At 38.4% G+C, this 24,634-nt stretch overlaps 1 protein-coding gene across 2 annotated transcripts in view; it reads left to right on the top strand.

Annotated features, from left to right (window-relative positions):
- Positions 1-1,609: 1,609 nt before the first annotated feature.
- Positions 1,610-24,634, top strand: part of LOC126458448 (EGF domain-specific O-linked N-acetylglucosamine transferase) — a 146,212-nt gene continuing 123,187 nt past the window's right edge. For both annotated transcript variants that reach the window (XM_050095512.1, XM_050095511.1), the window contains exons 1-2: positions 1,610-1,839; positions 1,960-2,136. In XM_050095512.1, the coding sequence (XP_049951469.1) occupies positions 1,837-1,839; positions 1,960-2,136 (180 nt within the window). In that variant the 5' untranslated portion in view covers positions 1,610-1,836. The remainder of the gene's footprint in view (positions 1,840-1,959; positions 2,137-24,634) is intronic.

The raw sequence follows: 24,634 nt of genomic DNA, 5'->3' as shown, positions 1-24,634 counted from the left end.
ACTACTTGTCTTAAAATAAATTAAATTAGTTTTGTTAATATTGACCCTCAGGTTTTCTTTTTCAAAATGTGTTTGGGCTTTTTCAACAAAATTCTGTACCACTGAATTTAGGTCATCATTACTACGTGCCCAGCAAACCCCAGAGGTGACATCAGCATACATAGTAATACGATGACTGGTGTCTAATACTTTTGGGAAATCATTCACGTAGCAAATAAACAAGAAGGAGCCCAAGATAGAGCCTTGTGGCACACCAAAATTTATGTTCCTTATCTTTGATCTTCTTTTTGCAATTACCTCTCCATTATCATACACAACTTCTGTGCATTGTTGTCTATCTTTAAGGTAAGATTCTATTAAAAGCAACAGTTTCCCACTGACACTATTATAAGCAAGTTTACTTAAAAGAGCGCCATGATGGACTCTGTCAAACGCTTTGGAAAGATCTAAAAACACTCCTGCCGTTTCGTATCCCTCATTTATTTTCTCCATCAGACCACTTCTAAAGCCGTGTTGGAAATCTCCTATTAAGTTAGCTCTAGCGAGCTTGGAAGATACACACCTAACAAAGTCGAGCACTCCTAATCAAGCTGCACTGACAGGTCTGTGTCAAAGGGGGAAGGGGTTATCTGTCAACAATCCATGACATCATATGGGAAAGGGAAAAATGGGAACAGGAAAGTGGGATGTGCTAGGGACACCCCTTGTAGGGGATAGGTGGAAGGCGGAGAGAGGGAATGGGCAAGGGGAGAGGAAATCTGGTTACAATGGTTGCTGGCCCAGAACTGTCACAGCCCCACTACCATTCGTTACCTAAAAAACAAATAATTTTCTTAGTGAAATATCGTTTTGTGCTTCTCTCCAGTAAGGACTCTTAATTTTTTCCCATCGGATGCATTGCGCATTGGCGATTGCTGTTCGACAGACGGATGAACAGATGATGAGATGCTGTCACTAAATGATATAGTGGTGCATAGTGAGCCAATTTGTCAGCGCCTATCATCTGCTGAAGCTGGGGCTTCTCGCAGCATTGAGTGCTTCCCTCTAAAACCAATGAAGAGGAATCAGATCGTAGGGCCATAGCATTGTCGCATATGCAGTGGTATCTTTTCTTTATCAGTAAAAGCCAAGTATTTCTAGCTTGTATTATCATCTTGCAGCTGTTGCGGAAAACTGACAATGTTCTACTCAACGTTTGAAATCACTATGTTCGTGTACTTCACGTTATGAGATCTGAAGGATGTGTCGGTGCAAGATGCGAATGCACGACAATCAGTAGCTCCAAAGTTAGTGTACAAACACTCATGAATACAACAAAACTGAAATTTAGGATATCAAAGCAAAAGTTGAAATGCTCATCTGTTTTCAAATGGGTGTCCCAAGGAATTGTGCCCCAGTTTAATTTTCGCACATATGAAAAGGTGAGAGATTAATGTCAATTGCAGTGATAAATAGCTGAAATCAATACAACTGAGCAAGACCTGGCGACTAGCTGGAATCCATATAATATTTTATACAGAACTTACAGCTGATCCAGCGTGACATTTCGTGTATCGACTAGTCATCTGTAGAGATCACTGAAATCGACAAAGTGAAAAACTGTGGTATATCGACCACGTGTATGTCTTGTGTCACAATTCAAAATAAATACCATAATAGGTTTAGTGCGGTGTTCTGTCATGTGTCAATTTATATAATTTGTATTTTTAATCTTCTAACCGCGCGAGCGCATTTTGCTCAGCATTTTAGCTGTGATACCGGCAGTATTTTGTGATATATTTGTAATGCAATTTTGTAGTTCTTGTACAGAACCTTTAATAATTCATTCCATACAGAATGGTATGGCACAAGTTTATCTCTTCGTTAATGTTCATGCATGACTGTCAGCAGTAACAGTAGAAGCAGATGTGTTATGCGTTGCACTCAAAAATAGTAATGGCATTCTGTTTTTGTTGACAGACGTCGTGGGAATCTGTTTACATCCAACACTGTTTTATTATTAGTGTTGTTATACGCGCCAGCGTAACATACAATTTCTCGAATATTAATCTTCCCGACGAGCACATTCCATATTATTTTAGTTCTTTTAACGATATTGCCGAAAAGTGTAGAACTTCGGATCAATGCCCATATAAGGTAAGGAAATGCAACACAACTCCAAACACAAGGTTGCATGTTAAAGTACTGTGACTGGTTCATTTGATTATAGATTACTATAATTCTTTAATACGTTTTCGTTCCATATATTTCTCTGGGACTTTAATCTCACTGCCTTTCCTTTGAAACCCATCTTTTTCGGTGTGTGTGGTGGCAGGTATTTTTAATAACAGAAACACTGTTAGCAAACCTCCCAACATCTTATCTCATTCAGCATGCCTCCACTCTCTTCCTTTCTGTACTAAGGTATTAGGTATGTTTGTAATTTTAATCTAGTCTTGTAATGGACTCTGTGTACCAAGTGATGTTGGATGGTACGGTGATTAAGTTATGAAGCTCTTATTCAGGAGAAGCAGGAATCAAATCATTGCCTAAGCATCTGGATTTAGATTTTCCATTGTTGCTGTAAATCGATTCAAGCGAATTGTGATGATTCCTTAAGCAAGGCAGCAATCAATATTGTATCAAGCTTATGTCCAACTCAGATTTGTGCCCTGTGTATAATTATCTCCTGCTCAAAGCTGTTTACATGTTGTCCCTTGTTGCTGCGATGTTTGTTGAGCACGTTTGGAGTATGTTTTATTTATTGTTTTACACATTCACTGGTGTTCTAAGACAATGCAGCACATTGGTATAGAGTGCTAAGGATGTCTTAAACTTTGGACTGGTTCGTGTGTCTTGGAATCTTGACCTTGCTCTCCATAATCATGACATTGTTACTTGCATGAGCCCTTTGGATGGTTCAAAACTGTGAGTGTTTTAAGCAGCTTAGATGGAATAGGGTTTGGTCTGGCGAGCCTTGTGTCAATTGTGCTGTAGGCTGGTCTGTTAAAAATAACTACTTGTGGCTCAAGGTGCCCAAGATACTTACGGAGGCAGTAAGTAATAGCTGGCAACCTCTGCGTCACGTGCCTCTCTTCTGCCTGTCTACGTATTGTGCCTTTGCTTGGGTTGACACTTACTTCCTCTGAATCTTCTAGGGTCATTAAAATAAAGACAGAAAAACTTCTAATAGTTCGGACTATTAGCTGGCTGTATCACCCTACTGCCTACTAAGAAAATTATCGAGACATGTCCTCTTGATCAAATCTTGTAAGAGAAAGACCTGTTTAGTATAGGACATACATTAACAAGTCAAGAAAATAATTAGTGTGAAGCACTGAATCTCCAATGTTTCCTGAAATCTTGAAGAAATAAAGGTTCTGTAATTTAATGTAGTGAAGCAGATGCCTTATACTGAGATGATGTTGAGTGACTACAGGCTCAAATTTCAACAGCAATCTCATACTAGCACAGAAAGTAAAATTAAATAAACATGTATGTACTATCCAAATTGTGGTAGATGACACAGGTCTTCAGTGTCCCAAAAGAGACTTGCTGAACCATAGAGCATGCTGAATATTGGCTGCTGTGGTGAAGAAAATTTGTATGGTGTCATACGTTGCTTTCAAGTTGAAGCTGGTTGAGGGAGGACTAGGATTAATCAACTTCCTGCTGAACTACACCACATTACTGGTTCACAGAAACATGAAAACTTAAAAAATGTTCACACAGCCTTACAGCTGCACTGAGCGAGGTGGCGCAGTGGTTAGCACACTGGACTAGCATTCAGGAGGACGGTTCAATCCCGTCTCCAGCCATCCTGATTTAGGTTTTCCGTGATTTCCCTAAATTGTTTCACGCAAATGCCGGGATGGTTCCTTTGAAAGGGCATGGCCGATTTCGTTCCCAATACTTCCCTAACCCGAGCTTGCGCTCCTTCTCTAATGACCTCGTTGTCGATGGGACGTTAAACACTAACCACCACCACCACCACCACCTTACAGCTACACTTTTCTACAAGTACCTGCTAAACTTACTAGTTGCTCCTACCAGTCCCTTTCAAACTTTCTTCTTTTGTAACACGTAACTGTCATTTAAGGAGACATGATCCAAAATAAATTTATAAACTTACTTACTTTGAACACAATATAATGGAGCAGTTAGATAAGCATTGTCACTTGTTGAACAATCATCCCCAAAAAGAAGAGGTAAATGATTGTTAGTAAGGGGGATGTTATCCCTTCTGATAACTATTTCCCTCTTCTTTCAGTAGAACTGAAGAGGGTTGCTCAGTAATGCAAACAGGTTATGTACTTTTTTAATTTTAATATTATGATCAAGACAAATATATGGTGAACTTTCATTTGTCTCCATTACTATACATAAAAAAAAAGTCCACATACTGGTAGATTACCAAGATCTACGTCGGAGAAAGGCAGTTAGAGGACAACTACTGAAAAACAAAATGGAAACCAGACTCCCTCAGCACCAATAACAGGCACAGTGGCTTAACACTTCTGCTCACTACCTGTCAGCAAAAATAATGCCACCTGAAGTAATCAACTGAGCCATAACTGCTAATGGTAACCTTAAGGTCATCAACCCTCTGAATTCCCTCCAGCTTGAAGTTTGTAGAGAAACTGACATCTGGGAGCATTGTACCACAAGCTTTGCTTTTATAGCTCATGGGAACTCGGTGACTTTCTTGGCTGCAGATTTCTGGACCTTGATTATTAAATTGGGAATTATAGGGCTCTCCTTTATAAGTCAGGGGTGCACTACACAAAGCAAACAGCTACTTGGCTAGTAGAGTACTTCTGGAGTGGGTTTTTTAGGCTAGGGAGTAATTTGAGGTACTCTGATGAACATTCACCTGTTGATACGCAGATAGCGAAATCAGACCAAAATTTTATCAGTAAACTGTCATAGTAATTGTAACAAAGTTTCCAAATTTACTGCCTTCCAGAAAAATTCTCATGCTCAAACAATTCTAGGGACTGAGAGGTGGCTGAAATCTGAAGTAGAAAGCTCTGAGATATTTAAAAGACGGACTAGATGCCATAGGAGAGGGAATGTTCATTGCAGTTGACAAAAAATTGTTTTTACAGGCCACCTGATTCCACTGTGACAGTTCTACGGTAATCCAAAGAAAGTCTACAGTCAGTAGTGCAGAATTAGCCAGATCCTGCAAGACTCATTCAAGGCAACTTGAACCTACTGAGCATAGACTGGGACATTATGGATTCAATCAGGGGGTACAGACAGACAGTCTTGCAAGCTACTTTTGAAAACATTTTCCAAAAACTATCTTGACCCTCTAGTTTGGCAACTCACACACAATGGAAATATCGTAGACCTTGAAGCTGCAAAAAGGATGGACATTACTGCTGGCATCAATATATAGACAGGGGCTAGTGATCATGATGCCATCATAGAGACTATGGTTACGAAAGTTAATAAATAAGTCTAGAAGGCTAGGAGAGGGCTTCTGTTAGAAAGAGAAGATAAGCAGTACCAGTAACAGGAACATAGAAGAATTATGGTTAAAGCTTATATAGATTGTAAATCATGCCCTAGACAAGTATGCCCAGGTTAGTGGATTATGGACAGAAAAAAAGCCCTTTTAACACTGAAATTCGGAAAATGATGAATCAAATGGTGGTGCACTCTTGGTTCAAAAGAGAATAATGCACAAATAATGACAAGCTACGGTCATTAGAGATTTATGCGTCTGAATGGATCTACTTGAGCAGCATATAGCATCTACCACTGCCATACCTTAGCAAAAGATCTGGTTGAGAATCTGAGAAAATTTTGCCTTTATGTAAAAGCACTAAACGGGTCTATGGCTGCCGTGGTGTCATTTGTTGACCAGTTGGTGTGGCAGTAGAAGATTGCAAAATGAAAGCCAAGTTTTAAATTTCACACTATGGCATTGGCCTCTTACTTAGCTTGCATTTTTTGCGAATCTCTCACCCAGTGCAAAGTTCCAAGAGACTGAAAAAAAGGCCAGGTGACTCCTGTCTATAAGAACAGTAACAGAACGTACCCACAAAATTACAGACCAATATCCTTGGTGTCACACTGCAGAATTCTAGAACATATTGTGAGTTCGAATATAATACATTTCCTAGAGACTGAAAAGCTCATGTCCACGAATCAGCATGGTTTTAGGAAACATTCCTCATGCAAAAACCCGCTCACCCTTTTCTCATGTGACATACAGTGAACTATGGATGAAGGCCAACAGGGAGATTCCACAAAAAGCATTTAACACTGCAGACTATTAATAAAGGTACAAGGATGTGAAATAGGTTCCCAGATAGGTTAGTGGCTCGAAGCCATTTTAAATAATAGAACCCACTCGATGGATTGTTCATCAGTGGCAAGGGTATCATGGGAGTGCCCCAATGAAGTGTGATAGGACCACTATTAGCAGAAATGATCTGGCAGACAGGGTAGGCAGCAATGTGTGGTTGTTTAGTGATGAAGCTGTGGTGTACAGGAAGGCATCGAAGTTGAGTGACTGTAGGAGGATACAAGATGACTTTGCCAAAATTTTAAGTTGGTGTGATGAAGGGCAGCTAGCTCTAAATGTAGAAAAAAAATAATTAATGTGGATAAGTAGGAAAAAAAACCCATAATGTTCGAGTGAGCACCAGTATTGTGCTGCTTGACACAGGCGCTTCGTTTAAATATCTGCGCATAATGTTGCAAAGTGATATGAGAGGGAATGAGCACGTCAGGATTGTGGTAGGGAAGGCGAATGGTTAACTTCAGTTTATTGTGAGGGTTTTAGGAAAGGGTGTTTATCTGTAAAGGAGAACACATGTAGGACACTAGAGCAACTTGTTTTTGAGTGCTGTGAGAGTGTTTGGGACCAGCACCATGTCAGATTAAAGGAAGACATCTAAGTAATTCAGAGACGGGCTTTTGTGAGTGGAATGGGAAATGAAATGACTAGTAGTGGTATAGGGCAGCCTCCACCACTTCCAGGTGGTTTGCAGAGTATGTATGTAGATGTAGGAAAATTCTCAGAATAATGAACCAAACATCTGTTAATAACTTCACTGTTACTACCATCAGAACCCCTAACTTTTAACTTAAAAATGAACAGTCTAGATTGCAATAACATTTGTTTGTTAACCAATTATGACTTATGTACAAGTCATCTTCAGAATATTTGGCCCCCTAAGGCTGGTGCTGGTGGCTCTTTGGACTTCTCGTGATACTACGATCATACAGATGTATGAGAAATCTGACGAGCCACCACCACCACCACCAGCCAAAGGGGACCATATATTCTGAAGATGACTTGTACGTAAGCCAAAACTGGTTAATAAGCAAATATTATTGCGATCCAAACTGTTCATTTTAACTTAAATATAGCATTAGGTCACTGCTTTCTAAAGACTATGTTGTCAAAATTTATACCTAACTCTCAGCCATTTCCAGACAGCAACAGCTTGACCATAGGGTCACTCGCACTACGCAGTAATGTTCAGTCTACAGCAAACATATGCAACCCTATTTTTGGTGTAGGCCTATATGTGGGACAAGCCTAGTTGACATAAAGACACCAAAATATCACCACACATTAAAAATTTTCTGAAAGTTGACGCAGAAAATGTTTTGTTTACAAAATGGTGAAACATAATCCAAGGATACCAAAACTCAGGCAAATCATGAAACCATTTTCAGATGATTGAAGTTTGTGAAAGAGACATAACCAACCATGTTGCAGATTGATGCCCCGAAAAAATACTTTCACTTTCAACAAAAAACAGAGAATATGTTATGCCAGATTCCAATTAGTCATGTTAATGTTATGTAATATGTAAATTGTTGTATTAACAAATAAAGCTATATATTAAATAAAAATGTGTATATTCGCTCACATGAGCCTCGAAACATCCAACTGAAATAGCAGACTTGCATTGTCTGCAGGTGAAGCATCCTGGTACAATCACCAAAGCATGTCTTGCTATTGCTGAAAGTCTTTCTTTGAGTAGTAGATTAAGCACTAAATGACTGACAGTTATTCAGATTTGAACTGGAGGTTTTTTCAATACATTTACTGCTGCCAAATAAAATGCCAAGGCAGTATGCCATTTTTCTCCACATTTACTTTCTACAAAAATGCATTTTCCCATCAGAATGGCAGCATCTTGATCCCGTGATTGAAAAAAGAAGAGCAGTACACCAACAGCTCAATACCTACATCATCCCTGATTATCCATGATTATTTACCCACATAAAGTTTCCTCAATTGAGCAAAACTTGTGGAAGTCATGGAAATGAATCTGGACTGTATGGGTAAAGTTAAACAGCTGTCAAGTGAAATTCCTGGAGATTATTGCTTTTCAAGTTTGCTTTTTGCAGCTCCACCGTAACATGCAAAGAAAGCAGATTGCTCTGAATTAATTACTGGTCACAGATAATGTGATAGTACCGCAGTGATCAACAGCTTGCAGCATTATGATCATTCATCACCTCGCCCCCATCCTCTCCCTCTCTTGGATTATGGTGTATAGTGATAGACCCATGCCTTATTGCTGTTTACAGTTTGTCATGCTAATGAAGGTGCCTTTCCTTGTCCACAAATTGACTCAGTTGCTGTTGACGTCCAAAAGAATATTTTTCTGTTCCTCACTTAGAAGATATGCATCTTGTTGACAGATTGCGGTAGTCCATATTTTTTCATGAAAATATTGTAAAACTTCCAACACTAAAGGTTAAAGTTACCAGACTATTTTAAGAATTGTTGGACACGAAGTTGTAAAATATAAGAACCATGCTATCTATTTATGTCAAATGTTGAAAGCTAAAATTAGATATCACATTAATTGAAACAGTGAGTACCTTATAGATGGTCCAGTCTCACAGTCTCATTAATGGGACTACGACCTCTGTTCGACATTAACATGCAGTAATCACTCACAGATAGTAGTACTAGGAGTGTAGGGCATATAAAGTGTCCTGAGGGGGGGGGGGGGGGGGGGGGGGACACGGGAAACAGTGTCCTCATTGTCATAACGCAGAAACAGAGCAATTTATTTGATGTCCAAATGGGCATGACCATTGGTGTTTGGGCAAGGGAGGAAGCATTTCCGAAATGGCTAAGTGTGTAAACTGTTCACTCACTACCATAGTTAAAGTATACCATGCATGGTAAAATGGCACAATCCAAAACAAGTGCCAAGTTCACCACGGGCTATAGATGACAAGGGTGGATAATGGCTGTAGAGATGTGTATGGGTGACCTGTTGAGCTACTGACCACCCATATGAACCAAGGGGCTATCAACAGTGTCTCCTCAAAGACCATTCAGCAAATGCTGCTGCATATGGGCCTCTGTAGCAGGTGCCCAGTTCAGGCACCTATTCTGACTGCTTTTCACTGGCAATGGAGGTTGGAATTGCATGCCAATACCACAACTGGATGTCTACTGAGTGGTGACTGGTGGTCTCTCCAAATGAATCATATTTTATCCTCCACTGGACAGAAGGCTATTGACGTGTACAGCATGAAACGTCTGAAAGCAAACAGCCTTCAACAATTGTGAGAAGGCTCCAGGCCAGGGGAGAGAGTGTTATGGTCTGGGAGAATGTTTTTATGACATTCCCTGGGTGAACTCATCATTCTGGAAGGCCCAATGGATCAACACAGGTATGCATCTATCCTTGGGAACAATTTCCACCCTTACACGCAGTTTTTTTTCCCCCCTTGGTGTGATGGCACCTACCAGCAACACAATGCAACATGTCACACAGCTCGCAGCGCATGCGCATGGTTCAAAGAGCAGTACTCTACAGGCCACCAAATTCCCTGGATTTAAATCCAATTGAGAGTCTATTGGACCACCTCCATTGGGCTGTTCAAGCAGTGGATCCTCAATTGAAAAACCTAGCACAACAGGCCACGGAACTGGAATTGGCAAGGCACCACATCCCTGTCGGTACCTTCCAGAAACTCATTGACACACTTCCTGCACTCCTCACAGTGGACCTCACTGCAAGAGGGAGTTATTCAGGCTTTTGACAAATGGTCACAATAATGTGACTGGACAGTGTATAAGGTGCTGCTGAATTATAGTACAGGTACTTGTCAGAAACAATGTGTTCGATCCTTTGTGGGTAGAAAAGAGGACTAGTATAGTGATGAACCTTACAATACCTGGAAACTGCTGGAAAATGAACTCAACTTCACAATTTTAAAGGATAACATGGAGTAAAACTAGTAGTATAGAAAAGGCATAACTTGCATCTCCTCACTGCTAGTACCAATACCGAATCAAACTAGTTGTTGTGGTGGTGGTACACTGTCTAAGGTTTCTGTGGTGGTTTTCACTTTCTGATTTTCATTCAGTAATGGAATTTACTAACAAAGATGTGTTTGATTTACGTATAGTACCCAGCAGTGCTGGTTTTCTGCAAGAAAGTTAAGTGGTACTCTGTAGTGACCTGTTGCCAATGTCTAATGTTTACAAATTATTGCTGGAACAAATTATAACATACTTTTAACACACATCGTAAAGTAAGCAAATGATTCAGATTTATATATAATAATATTTGCGTGGCTCTTAACATTTACACGTTGAAACATTTCAATAATATTGTACGTTAGAATTCTGGCCATCTTTGAAAAATACTTTGAGATTATCTGTTATGACACCTAAAAGTAATTCCAACATACCATTTACAAATGCACCAGATATAGACAAAATCTAATATCATTAACTGTTTCTGCTAATAATGTCATTGATGGATGATTTTTCTGCCTGTTAATATAAATAAAATGAGCTACTTCCCCCTCTGAGGATTCAAAAAGTTAAAGGTGACGCATTCCCAAGTGTACCTCTGGAAACTCAGCACTGGTACTCAGGAAATGTTGCCAGAGTCACCTACAAGCAACATATCAAGATCATCCACACTGGTCACACCTAGTTTTCAACAAGTGGAGGTGCAGATTCATTCTAGTAGCCAGGTACAGCTGACCACCAACATAACAAACAAATCAGATGATGTGTTAGAAATGATAGAAGAGCACTGCTATGAACTATATACTGCTACAAACCTTGAGTGGCATCTTTTTATACAGAGAATAGTAAACAGAACTGTTTAGAGAGTGCTACATGTTAGCTGCATTAACTGTTCATGGTGCATTTATTGCATTAATTCCTCTATGAATATGTGACAAAAGGGCATCGAGAACAGTCAGTACAACAAATCCACCACGAAAAAGTTCTTGGCTGCATGATAGTTGTTATGTCCCTATCACATATATGTTTATCGGGCATTAAGGGGAGATGCCCAGACAAGAATCATTTTTGCATCCTTAACAACATTACAGTGCTTTGATAAAGCCTTTTTCGTACCTAATGGCAAGGAAAATAATCACAATGCTCACTACTGGTCACACGAAAACCCTCTTTGTTAACCTCAGCATTCCTGGAGAATAAATACTCGGTGTAGACTCATCAACAATACAGCTATAGCTGTTTTATTTTTTGATAAACAAATGCCGAGTGGTACTCTTGAATTTCTCAAACATGCTTGACAGCATTGTTAGATAGCCCACTAGCATTTTGGTTCTTTATGTGATTGCAGCAAGGTAGATGTGCAGCACATTTTCACTTGGTGGCTAGGTATGGACTCTTAAATCTGACTTTTTCCTAGTCAATTAGTAGAGGAGGGCCAATGACTTGTCCACCATGGTCCTCATATTTAACTCACAGTAGCTTTTTCTTTTTTTGCACTCGTACATATCAACGACATTACGTATCAACAGTGTCCTAAAATGTAATATCATCTGAAAAATTGAATTCATGCCGTATGCTTGTTGCTTCCATATGCAGCAGTACTTTGAAGTGTGCACAGTAGTGGGCACGAAGTGGTATACTTTACTCAGGCTTACGTTTGCCTTCCTGAGGGTACCTACTTCATGAAGAGTTCTGTCACCCAGATGCTGTTCATAATATTGTTTACCTAGAACATCTTCTTACGGTTGCCTTTTATATACTTGTAGCCAGTCTAGATATGATAAGTCGTCAGATAACAAGATAGTAAGTAATAGGTTACATAATATAACTTCATTTGTTCTTGAGTCTACAGCATCCCCTAAGCACGACTGCAAAGTGTAAACAACTTCTCCTTTGCAAGGTAAAGACACCCGCTCATCGTCAGGTCTTGTGGATGCCCTGTGCTCACATTCTGTCCTGCAGAAAATTCACAGACAATGGATTGTTCTTAATATACAAGTAGTTAAAATTATATTTCTCCATGATATCTTTCATCAGTATAGCAGGAAGAACTGGGACACGCTGCCATGTTAAATAACAACATGGACCACTACAGTTACAAGTGTGCTTAAAATAAGGAGGAATGCATTTTAAATGTCTACGGCCACAAATCAAAACATAAAAATGCGCGACTTCTGATGATTTACTGGAACTGTTAAAATTCTAAATGAAGTTAAAAGTGTAAGAAAGTGCTTTTCCTTCAGTGCAGTTTTAAAAGCACAAACATTATCTTACAAAACTGATTTTACTTTTCATAAGCACTGTTAAACTGTCAGCTGCAAGAAGGGTTTTCTGAGAGAGATTTCTTTCAGGGCTGGATGGATTAAAATGTAGGGTATTCATGTCAGGAACAAGCTGAGATGGTGTTTGTTTATAGTCAAGGAGATGGAAACAGTAGAGAGGCAGCATGGCTATATCAAAACAAGTACAGGTGTACACACAGTCCACAGGCTCCCTGCATTTTCCTCTGGCTGAAAGGACCCAGTATCACACAAATGCCAAAAAGGGCTTGAAATGTTGTGTGATGTGGTTGGTGCCTGTGAGGGTATTCGTCCTGGTATAGCCGTGCTGCCTCTCGACAGTTTCCATATGTTTGGCCATTCACCATCACCACCTTGGCTTGTTCCTGACATCAATACTGAATCATTCTGCTGTTTACAGTATGCTGCATCAATCACACAGCACATGGTCACAGGAACTTTCATTTGTCAGTGGCATCTACTGCGGCAACAATATATTTTTCGACAGGGGTTCATATGACCTTTTTCCCTCCATTTCCAGTCAGGAATCTGTCCCTGGAGTTTGTCGCTTTTATTAATGTCCCTCCTGTATAGTAGTGGTGCTAGTTGTGATGTCACTGGTGCTCAGTCCGCTATATAGGCAGTGTTTCCATCCTATCTCTACTACCCATGCTATAAATTTTTGGTGGCCAGGTCCCATGTTATGTTTAGCTGCAAACTTCTGTCTTTATTGAGAATGTATCAGATGCTTTGACTCTAATTTAAAAAGTTACAGAGACAAAAAAGTGGTTTCCATCTAAGTGCTGTGTGGAATCTAGCCACTGGATGGCAATAACCTGAACACTGCTGGTGTTACTAACCAGCACTGTGGTTATGTAAAAATGGCAGCAACTACAAGAAAGTTTGTTACCACTTGTCATTGATTAAGAAGCACTCAGCTGAAAGGTTATGGATGTGTAAGCACTTGATGCAGCTAGAAGCCCAAACAGATTTCATCTTACACCTAATTACATTGCCCAGGCAGTGGCTAAATACTTCACTTATTCTGCTTACAATAAAAACCAGAATCCAATTTTCTACCACCACAGAGAGGGGCAGCTGGAATATGTATTCTGAAAAGGTGTGCAGTTGTGACTACTTTATGAGTGAGCTTGGTTCCACCTTGCCTGAGGCCAGGAAAATACACTAAGGAGACAAATACATCTAGAAAAGCACACTTTAGCAGCCAAAAAGAAAGTTGAAGTAACTGTTTTCTGTATACAATGCCCTGTCTTTTTCCCTGAAAGAGGAATACAACACTTAATTTTAAAATTTGAATGAGATTTCTGACCTTTTGATGAGAAGCTATATTAAGTATTTTCAAATTCAGTAGCCACCAGTCATGGGAACAGACTGAATGCATCTGCTATATTTCCAAAAGACTTTGATGAGGTGCCCACTTGATTGTGATTGCATGGTTTACAACACTGTCAAACTACCACTTGTCACAATCATGATGCTGTTCACTGCGAGAAGATTAGGCTATCCACAAAGTCATATAAGATTAGCTTGATCCCCTACCTCTTTGCCGAGGCTGATGAGCCACTACTTGCCATCCAACAACAGCAGCAGTTCCTCATGGCTGTAACCTGTTGTTGACAGAGCAGTTGCGATTATTCCATACTACTGTTTGCCGTGCCCTAAAGTGGAGCAAAATTATATAAAGTAAAGCTATAGGGGCATTAACGATTTATTAAGTGTATTTAGTAACAGTTGATACAGACCATGTTAATATTCTCACTTGTCATTCTCCAGTCTTTTTAGATTTACTGTGCTTAGGAATAACAATATACTGGACTACATTGCTTAAATTCCATGGTTTATAACATTCTAGCTGAATACTGCAGCAATGTCACAGTTCATATAAATGGGTCTGAGTGGTTGAACTCCCACAGTGATATTCCCCAAGAGTATCAGGATTGACACGAGACATTTACAGGTTAAGATCCAGAATTGCTTGTAACCTTGAGGGCACTGATGAGAAGTTTGTCACAAAATTGCTCATAATTATGCTTAAGATTCACTGAATACTCCCCATGCTAACCAGCACATTTACTTTCCAAAGAACAGAACCTAAGCGATGCCTGATTCTCTTCTCCTCTTACAGAGGCAGAGGAAAATAAGTTATTTTACATAGCACCAGGGCACTTAAGAAATCAGGATATAGAGAAAAGCCATTAATTTTCCTGCATAGCAAATACTGCAGTATACTTGTCGTCCACATATGTCACCTCACTGGTGAGCTAAGGGCTCATGATTGGAGTAGGATGAGGACAACAAGTAATTTATTCTGAATGAAACACATGACACTGGTATAATGTTTATTATTTTACAAACCAGTTTTCAGCTATTGTGTTATCATCAGATGTTATGTAAAATTATTGAACTGAGACAAAATATGATTCATTAAATAATGAACTACATAACAAATTACAACAATTATTCTGAGAAGGAAATGAAGTGAACAGTAAACTCTGGTGACATTTTCCTAGGAAGTAGCTGAACAAAATGATCTTATCTTTAACAGAGCCAATATTAAAAGTGGGTTAAGATGTATTAATTGAGATTAGGCAGAAGAAATTGTGTATGTGAGTAGGGGGGTAATTTACAACATGGCCTAGATGGGATTATGAGTAATATCAACCATTAGAAGTGCTGAGTAAGAGAACTGTGTCTCATCATTCAGTAATGAGTTGGGGAAATTGATATGTTCATTGATTTCCATTATTTTACGGTAGATCATCTAGTTTCCCTGTAAACTACAGAAAACTATCACTACAGACATTGTAGTACCTGCAGATCCCACCCATCCCCATGAGTGAGGACAACTTTCAAAAGTGAATTAAATACAATCAAACAAACAGCTTCAAAGAATGGCAAAAACCCCGACTTGGTGGACTCCAAAATGTATAAAAAAAACAAGTCTCCTCTCTTCTTCAGCCAGTTCTCACCTCACTGCCTGAAGACCTCAATAAATGATGCATGTTTCTGTATTTAGGGAAAAAACTCACTGATTGTGGCCAGAAAGCTTAAATCCAGGAATTTTAAAATACATTTTTATGTAGGTAACTCTACTGGCCACTTTTTACCCAGCGGTAAAGACAGCATTCCAGCTTTGGAAATGAGTGGCATATACAAAATTATTCATAATTGTGGAAAATTCTATAAGTGTGACAGGGGAATACGCACCCACTTTAAAGAACACAATAGAAATTGGAAACTTAGAATAGGAGAGACTACTTTTGCAAACCAGACTATAGATACAAGGTGCAACATTAAGTCCTACATCACATCCATAAATAGATAAAGATGAACTGCCTTTAAATAATGGAAATTAATAAACTATGTCAATTTCCCCAAGTTTAGTTCTGAACAATCAGATACAGCTCTACTACTCGCCATTTCTAATGGCAGATACTATTGATAATCCCATCCACACCATGTCGTAACTTATCCATCCTACTCACATGGCCCGTTTTTTTTTTCTCTTTGTACAATTTATTATACTGGGTGATTCTAAAAGAATATACATATTTCAAATGCATATATTTATTAAACCGTAATACATACAACTATGAAACTTCGGACACAGATTTAAGAATCTCTCAAGTTTAGATTAAAGATGTTCAGTATTTCTCCACCAGGGACATGAACAATATCACATTGATACTCGAATTCGTCCAAAACTCGGTCACAGGTGTTATGGCAATTCATATCTGGTTCTTCATCTCTTCTGTGGTAGTGTTGGTGCATAAATGTTGTCCTTAATGAAACCTCGCAGGAGGAAGTCACAGAGCGTCAAATCCGGTGAAAGTGGTAGCCAGCTAAGAAGTGGAAAGTCGCCGGCTGTTTGAAGATCAATCCAACGGCTCATTCAGATACTCACACACTTGGGTAGTCAAGTATGGGTCACCGTCTTGCTGTAGCAGCACCATCATTTAGGATAGGGAAAGTTAGTTTTGTGCAATATTCTAAGCACAAGTTACTGACAGGTGCGGGCTGCATTGCAGTGAGTTACACAAAAAGTTGCGAAGTAGAATAGAGGCCACAGAGCCTAGCGTGTTGTGAGTACGTGACACGAAGCGCGGCGCGTGTGGTAAAACGGAGGCACACAGCCGCGTATAAATAGGTGTGGGTTTCTAACGAGATTCATTCAAGTGTGGCAGCTCTCCTGGACGGTGGGGCGTGTCACACCACCAGCTACACGCAGCAGCAGATGGGGCGCCAGCGTTCCAATCCACAGCGGGTCGCTGGTTCAAGAGGCCGACACTGGGTCCGTAGCCAGCCAGTGGCGGGCCACTCCACGGCTCACTGCCGTGGGGAGTCGTCCTGGCTTCCAACACATGCCAGAGGCATCCCGAGGCGAGTGCCACAGATTCGGACTCCGGATCGTGGGTGCTTGTTGTACAGACCATGTTCTGTCCTTTCGGAGGTTCAGTTTGGTACCTCAGTGTAAAAGGTCTTTGCACGGTAACTGCAGAATTACAAAAAATTATTTCTTCTGCGAAGTAGCCATTTTGCAATATGTGACAGAGACCAGCGATTAGAAGACAACAGACATCTAGCAACAATAAATATAAACTAGGCGATGTATTCGTTCCTCCAATAATCAAGCCGTTTTGCACCGATCAATGATTTTGACAAACTAATACTTTGTAATATGTATGAACATTCTTTTTGAAACACCCTGTATTTTCATTTGCCCTGTTAAAATTTTTTGCTTTATATAATCACAGCTGTGTTACTTACCTGCTTAATCTCAGTTGTATATCTTACCTGCTTGTAATACTGGACCATTAAAGGAAGATAAGATTGTTTTGTTCAGTTCCTCCCTTGGAAAATTTCATCAAACTTTATTGTTATTTGTTATCTTTTCACAACACGTTGTAATTTATTATGTAATTCATTATTTAATAAGTCACATAGTTTGTCCAAGTTCAATAATTACATAACATTTTCACTGAAATAATTCCTCTTTGTTTTAGTCTGAAATCAAACATTTTAGAATTGTCATCTTTGGAAACAAACTGAGATACTATGTAATGCACTAGTTTAAAATCTTTGCTCCTACAAAATTTCACAGCCACACATGCTGTAGGGTCATACCATGTCAAAGGGACCAAGTGTCCCCACTCAACCATCTCCAAATCTAATGATATTTGGTGTGAAGATTCAATATCGTCTTTGATGGTTATATTCCAAATTTCAGTTCAGTAGTTTTATCTTTAGGAGCCTTTATAGAGAGGCTACTCATCTTCACATCATATATGAAAGTACAAACGTGGCAAGTTTGTTAGGCTTTTTTGAAAGTCCTAGCACACCTTTGGTCATTTGCTTTAACATATATAGACAACTTTTTATGCTGAATCATACCGTGGCAAAAATTTGGAATTTAGCTACACCTAAATATAGATGCAAGCCTCTAAAGTGGCTAAAAAAATTTGTCGTGCTATTCTGAGAGCCAAGGTTTGACCGACCACTGCTACTTTTCTTATGAACCAATCACACCAAAACTTCAGAGGGTTACACCTACCTATGATGTCTATATATGGAGCAAATGTAATTAACACTGGATGCCTAGAAGAGAAGATATGCATCTGCAGAGTTGGCCAAAATTTTCTACTTGCAATTTTTTTTTTTAATTTTTGATTTTGGGGGGTGGGGGTTGCAATATCTCAACTGGGTCATGTTCAGTTTTCTTGCTCTTGCCACAGCTGGAAACAGCATGATTTAAGCTTTCAAAGCTATGTTGTTTAATTTCTGGGTCTTCCGTTGATGAGTAAGAATATCTATTCAAAAGTAGGGAGAATGGATTATTAATAAATAATGCAAAAAATTAATACAATTTGAAATTGTAAATCAAAAAATGTATGATTGTAGTATCTTTTAATAGTATAAGATATGCCTGTAGTTTAGTGGATGTAACTATGCTAATAAGTGTTTTTACATTATCTTACAGTATAGAATATAAATATACTAAAACCTCACAAAATGCTCTTAAGATCATGAAATCTAGATGATCATAATGGAATGCTGAGTTTGTGATGTTCACCTGCTTTATTTCTTCGTTGACTGTACTTGGTGTCGACGTACTGCATTGTAATACTGGCTGAAAAAGTAGGGGGTGGAAGTGCAGTACTGGCTACTGTAAATGATGTAGCCAACATGTGCACAGTTGCAGTTCACAGTTCTTTGCTTTCATTGTTCACAACCCCTAATAATACACAGTTGTATGGCCAGTGCACTATTGTTTAACTTTCTATAAGCCCCATTAATAGTTTAATGGTTTACTGTTGAACATCTACGAGCAGTAAAAACCTAACCACACAGTTCTTGCCACATAATATGGTGTGTACTGAACAGACACTGTCATTGTCTTAGCACATGGCCTATTACATTTATTTCACAGTTAACTGGATGCATTGTTGTTGTTCTAACCAATACGGGTTCCTTGTCTGAAACTCGGCTGTGGATTGACTGTCTTGGGACAAAAAATCAGGCCCTTATATCTCAGCGCAACAATAGGCACTGAAACTACACGTTGTTTAATGTATAATTTACAGAAATTACAATTAAAACTTAACTCATTAAATTAACTGGATACGTTGAAAAATTCCGTCTTTTTAACAGTTTCTTCTACTACAAGGGTTAAGCCATATTATTTGTTTAAATCATGAAATTTACAAATATAGGTACGCAAGCAATCCTTTTGACAAAACTGGAAATTACTTTAGAATTAATTAAGAGCTGGCTTTGCTAACATGTTTTTGAATAGAACTAAATAAATACTTAAAGAATGGCAGCATTTCATCTTACAAATGTTTATAATTAGTACGGAATTTATATTTGTTTATAAGTCAACAACAGAATATAAGTTACTAAACAATTACCGATTTCACCCTATAACAAGGAACAGTCAAAATAAATTAGAAAATCTATTACATATACAAAACTAAGCACAAAATTAGATCGGGTGTTTTATTCTTTAAAACTGAGGGCCAACCTTTTTCTTTCATGAAAATGCAGATTATACTCATGTGTGGTAGCCTAATGGCAATTAGTCAGAAATAAAAAAAGTGAATTGTAAGGAGGCAGACGGCAAAACAAGAGGGGAAGTAAATATATCCCAGCTGGCTTCATCACATGTTGTTAAGAATGATTTAACCCTGCGATACATATTAGTACATATATGCATTGTCACTGTTTCCATCGATATTATAAAGCAGCAATAGTTTTTTAAGGCTCTATCCTCACAGCAATGATAAGGCTCTATACTCGCAGCAGTGATGCATTGCTGAATCACCACTTTCAATTGTTGCCTTCATTACTGGCAATTTTCACTGTGTCCATCTTCTGTGTGGTGTTGTGTTGACATTGTACTATCTTTGTGTTGAGTACCGAGTGTCTGAATAATCAACAATCATTGTTGTAGCTGAAGGTAAGAACTAGAACAATGTTTTTATGGCCCAATTTGTAGTTTTATATACAAATGAAACTGAATCTCCTATGCTTTAAAACCAGGATATTCATGAGCTTTCAAAATTGCCTGTTATAGGTTAATAAATTATTGTATAAAATGAACAAAGAGACCAAGAAACCCCTTCACCCAGCTACTTTAGTGGATCAGATGGAGCTGATTGTCAAAAGTCATCACTATTATATTATGACAAAAGTCAACTACAATCAGTTAAGGAAATGTCACCAATGGACAAGGAGCTTCTATGATGTAGGTCTGGGCTTGATTTTACTGAAGATGCCCAAATTTGTTCATAACATAATGTCTTGTTAATGACAAAATTTCAGTTCCTGCAGACGACTTGCTACAACCCATATGGTAAAGAAAAACACATAACCAAGAAGGCTTTAACAGCAGTAATCATTTTAATGTCTGATAGGCTCAATTTACTGTCTAATGAAGTTTTTAAACATGATCAGAAAATTTGTGAGAGAAGAAAAGAAATCATCCATCCAGGATAAGCAAGAATCACCATCCACTGAAGACATGGATGATGTTGTTGCTTGCTTTCCTGCTAATACTTCATTATCATCACTTGGACAGTCGCCATTAGCACAAAGTTCTGAAAAGGCTGCATTACTCAGGCAATTTCCACAGCTAATGGTGTGAGCCAAGTAGATATTGCTCAAATACAAATGGAAGAGTGCAAAACTCTAAAGATATGGATATCTTAATTGAAGAACTTAATGGGAAAAGGTTCAATGATGAAGTAAAACAAATTGTCCTCACTTTTTTTAGGAGACGATGAGTTTTCTTGTTTATGCCCAGGCTAAAAGGATTGTGTTGCAGTAAGAATAAATGGGGAAAATATTCACAAGCAGAAACATCTGCTGCTTTGAAACTTGAAAGAAATGTTCATTGCTAATTGTAAGCAATATGGATATCAACTGAGCTGCTCAAAATTTTGTGAGCTCAGGACGAGATTGTGTACTATAGTTGGTGCTACTGGATCACATTCAATATGTGTATGTGCAGTTCATCAAAATGTCAAATTAATGTTGCTTTCAGAAACACCCATCCAATATGACTACAAGGTTTTTTTTTTGGGGGGGGGGGGGGGGGGGACTGTATGCAGTCTGGAATCAAAAGATTGTATGCTGCAATGTTGTGAGGAATGTCAAGGAAAAATACTCGAGGCTTTTCTTGCAGATGCTTTTAAAGACTATGATCCTCAAGAAACAATGTAATACCAACAATGGGTCCATATTGTCAAAACACATTGGAGACATGTCAGAGAACTGTTGAATATTTCATGGAGGCACTGATTTTGAAAACTACCAATTTAAGAAGCCATCACTTTGTGACAAAACACCTTAAGCATCCAAAAAGAAACCTTGCAGATTACATTGATGGATTTTGCTGAGAATTATTCATTTGTTGTTCAAGATGCTGTGCAAGGATTTCATTGGGGGAATAGTCAGGCTACATTACATCCATTTGTTATCTATTTTGGTGGCAAAGAATGTCAGAGTATTAGCATTTGTATGATCAGTGACTGTCTCCATCATGAAACCATTGCTGCTCATGACTTCCAAATAAAGTTAATAGCATATTTAAAGACATAGGTTGAAAACATTAAGAACATTTATTTCTTTAGTACAGGTGCAGTTGCTCAGTATAAGAATTTCAAAAATTTATATCTGCCTGAAAAGGATTTTGGCACCACTGCCAAATGGAGTATTTTGGAACAAGCCCAGGTCAATTGCCTTATGACATTAGCGGACAGCCTGTGCTAGTCTGCAGAGGCCCTTAGATAACCAACTACTGCCTCCATATGATTTGTTCAAATTCTGTAATGACAATATTGCAAGCATAAAATTTTTATGTACCAAAAGAATATTTTGGAAGAAATCCAGCCCGATAAAGAAACAAGGTTTGCCATGGGTCATAAAATATCTGGAATATGAGAAAAACATCAGTTTAAGCCTATTACCTGTAATCAGCTCAGAGTAAGTAGAGTTTCCAATGAAGCTACAGCATTCACAGTTCATGCCTCCAAAGCAGATGAAGAAATTCCAGCAGCAGCAAGTTTACAACCAGGACAGTATGTTGCATGTATGTAGGTATGTATGTATGACAATTTTTGGTGGGTTGGAAAAGTGTGTGAAGTTTCACATGAACAACAAGATGTCCTCATCAGCTTTATGCACCCACATGGTTCCGCTTGTTCGTTCCACAGGCCAACTGCTAAAGACACCTGCTGGATTCTTGAGCAACATTTTTTCATGACTTTAGAAGCACCATCATCATCATCAGCAGCAGCAGCAGCAGCAGGAAGATGATACCCTTGTCACCAGGAAGACAATACAGTTTTCCTCAATCTGTCCTTGACAAAATTGTAGAACTATTTAACCAAAAATGGAACTGACTCTTCAGTGTTTTTGTTTGGCAAATTTGCTGTATTGTGTATTATACTTGTTTTATGGCATATGTTCAATTAATGTTTGAAACTTATTTATATGCTCAAAAAAAATTAACTGTGGGACTTAATGAGGAAAACATTTCACTTTTCAATCGTCTCAAAGAGCGAAAATAGTAACTCCTGAAATGTATTCTTACCCATCAATATGCTAGATCCAGAAGTTAAATGATATAGCTTTGAAAGCTTAAAGCATACTGTTTCAAGCTGTGGCAAGAAAATAGGGATTGGACATGATACAGTTGAGATAACATCCCCCCTCCCCCCCCCCCCCCCCCCCCCCAACCAAAAAAATCCCTAAAATTTGCAGGTTGAAACTTTTGGCCAACTCTGCAGATGCATATCTTTTCTTCTAGGCATCAGACATTAATTAAATTTCATCCATATATGAACATCATAGGTAGGAATAACCCTCTTAAGTTTTGGTGTGATTGGTTCATTTGAAAAGTAGCAGTTGTCAAAATCCCAAATTTTTGCCATGGTGTGATTCAAGATAAAAAGTTATCTATGTATGTTACACCAAATATGTACTAGAACTTTTAAAAAAGCCTAGCAAACTTGACACATCTGTGCCTTCGTATGTGATGTGAGAGGGAGTGTCTCTCTTTAAAAGCCCCTAAAAATTCAATCTCTGAAGAAACTGAACTGAAATTTGATATGTAACCATCAAAGGTCGTATAGAATCTTCACACCAAATTTCATTAGATTTGGAGATGGTCGAGTGGGGATCCCTGGTCCCCTTGACGTGGAATGACCCTGTATTTATTTTTATCTCTGATGATAGCATAACAGCTGAAAGCCGGTTTGTAAAATAATAAATATAGTAGAATATTATACCAGTGCCATGTGTCATTCATAATGTTCTACCAAGAACTGACAGAATAGTCAGTCAATATGTTTTTTTAACACTATTCTAATCATTACAGCCAAATCATGCAACCTTAACTTTCCTCTGAACTGTGGAATAGTCCTTAATACATGCAGTCTGTCTCTCAGCCTCTGTGTGGAGGTTGAGGAACTACAAGTGGTAGTTAGTGATGACATATATTGCAAAATGCTTACAAAAGTCAGTCAGATTTTTGTGATATATGGGCTATTTCTGTGGCAGCCAATTATGAGCATCGTGGACAGTTGTAGCTACAGGGAAACCGCATCTGGCATGTGTAATTTTGACTAAGATAATGTTGGGGCAAGTCTTCAGGACAATTATTGAGAAGATAAAGGACATTTTTTGGCTTGTGGAAATATCCTGTGTTCCCAATTCCAGAAGCTTACATTCTGAAATGAACACTGTGATTTTAAGTGAACAATTAGTAATTAATATTATCTGGGAGTACCACCTTCATTGCACTGTCATTTTTATAAACTAATAAATAATAATAAAACAACATACAATATGTTTAAATGTGGAATATACAACTAAGCAGTTATTTTAAAGTTTTTTTTTATGATATAGCCTAGTTTTGGTTTCATCCTTTCACAACAAACATAAAACTTGCATCTATAATTTGTTAAGGTTCATTTTAATTTCATGGTTGATATCTGAATTTGATTTCCTGCCAGACTTGCACCGTATCAGGTATAGCATCTTCTGCTTTTGTGTAGTTCTCTGTTCTTATCTTAGCAAATTGTTGCACTTCTTTTCTTTAAGGAAGGGACAGCTGCAAAAAATTGGGATAAAAAAATGGGACAAAATGGCATACTAGACAAACAGAAAATATTTTGCACACATGATTGCATCTTCTACTAAAATTTAAACTATCAAAAGGCATAGACTTTAACAAGAAACTTCAAAACATGTTTGCAACAGCGCTCCTTTATCGTGTGATAATTCATCGTTTTTCCAAGAACTGTTTATAATTCAAAATACTGATAGAATGATTTCTAGCAAATAAACACTAGGCCTAATGTATACGTCAAAAATCTGTAGATCATTTAGCATCACTATGAATTGTTAATAGCAGGTTGTAGAACTCCTTGCATATAAGGTCTTGGTAATGAGTCTTAGCTATTACAATTGCTTCAGTAGTTTCAGTGGTAAAACAGGTTTTTCTCGGCAGTCCAAAGGGAATTGACAACTGAAAATATCCTTTCCACAACAAAATTTGTGCCTGGTGTAACAAGAGCAAAACTCACTAGCA

This window comes from Schistocerca serialis, chromosome 2 (assembly GCF_023864345.2).
Source record: "Schistocerca serialis cubense isolate TAMUIC-IGC-003099 chromosome 2, iqSchSeri2.2, whole genome shotgun sequence".
NCBI classification, from domain to species: Eukaryota; Metazoa; Arthropoda; class Insecta; order Orthoptera; family Acrididae; genus Schistocerca; species Schistocerca serialis.
The sequence above is the reverse complement of the archived record's forward strand: the minus strand, read 5'-3'. Positions and strand labels throughout refer to the sequence as shown.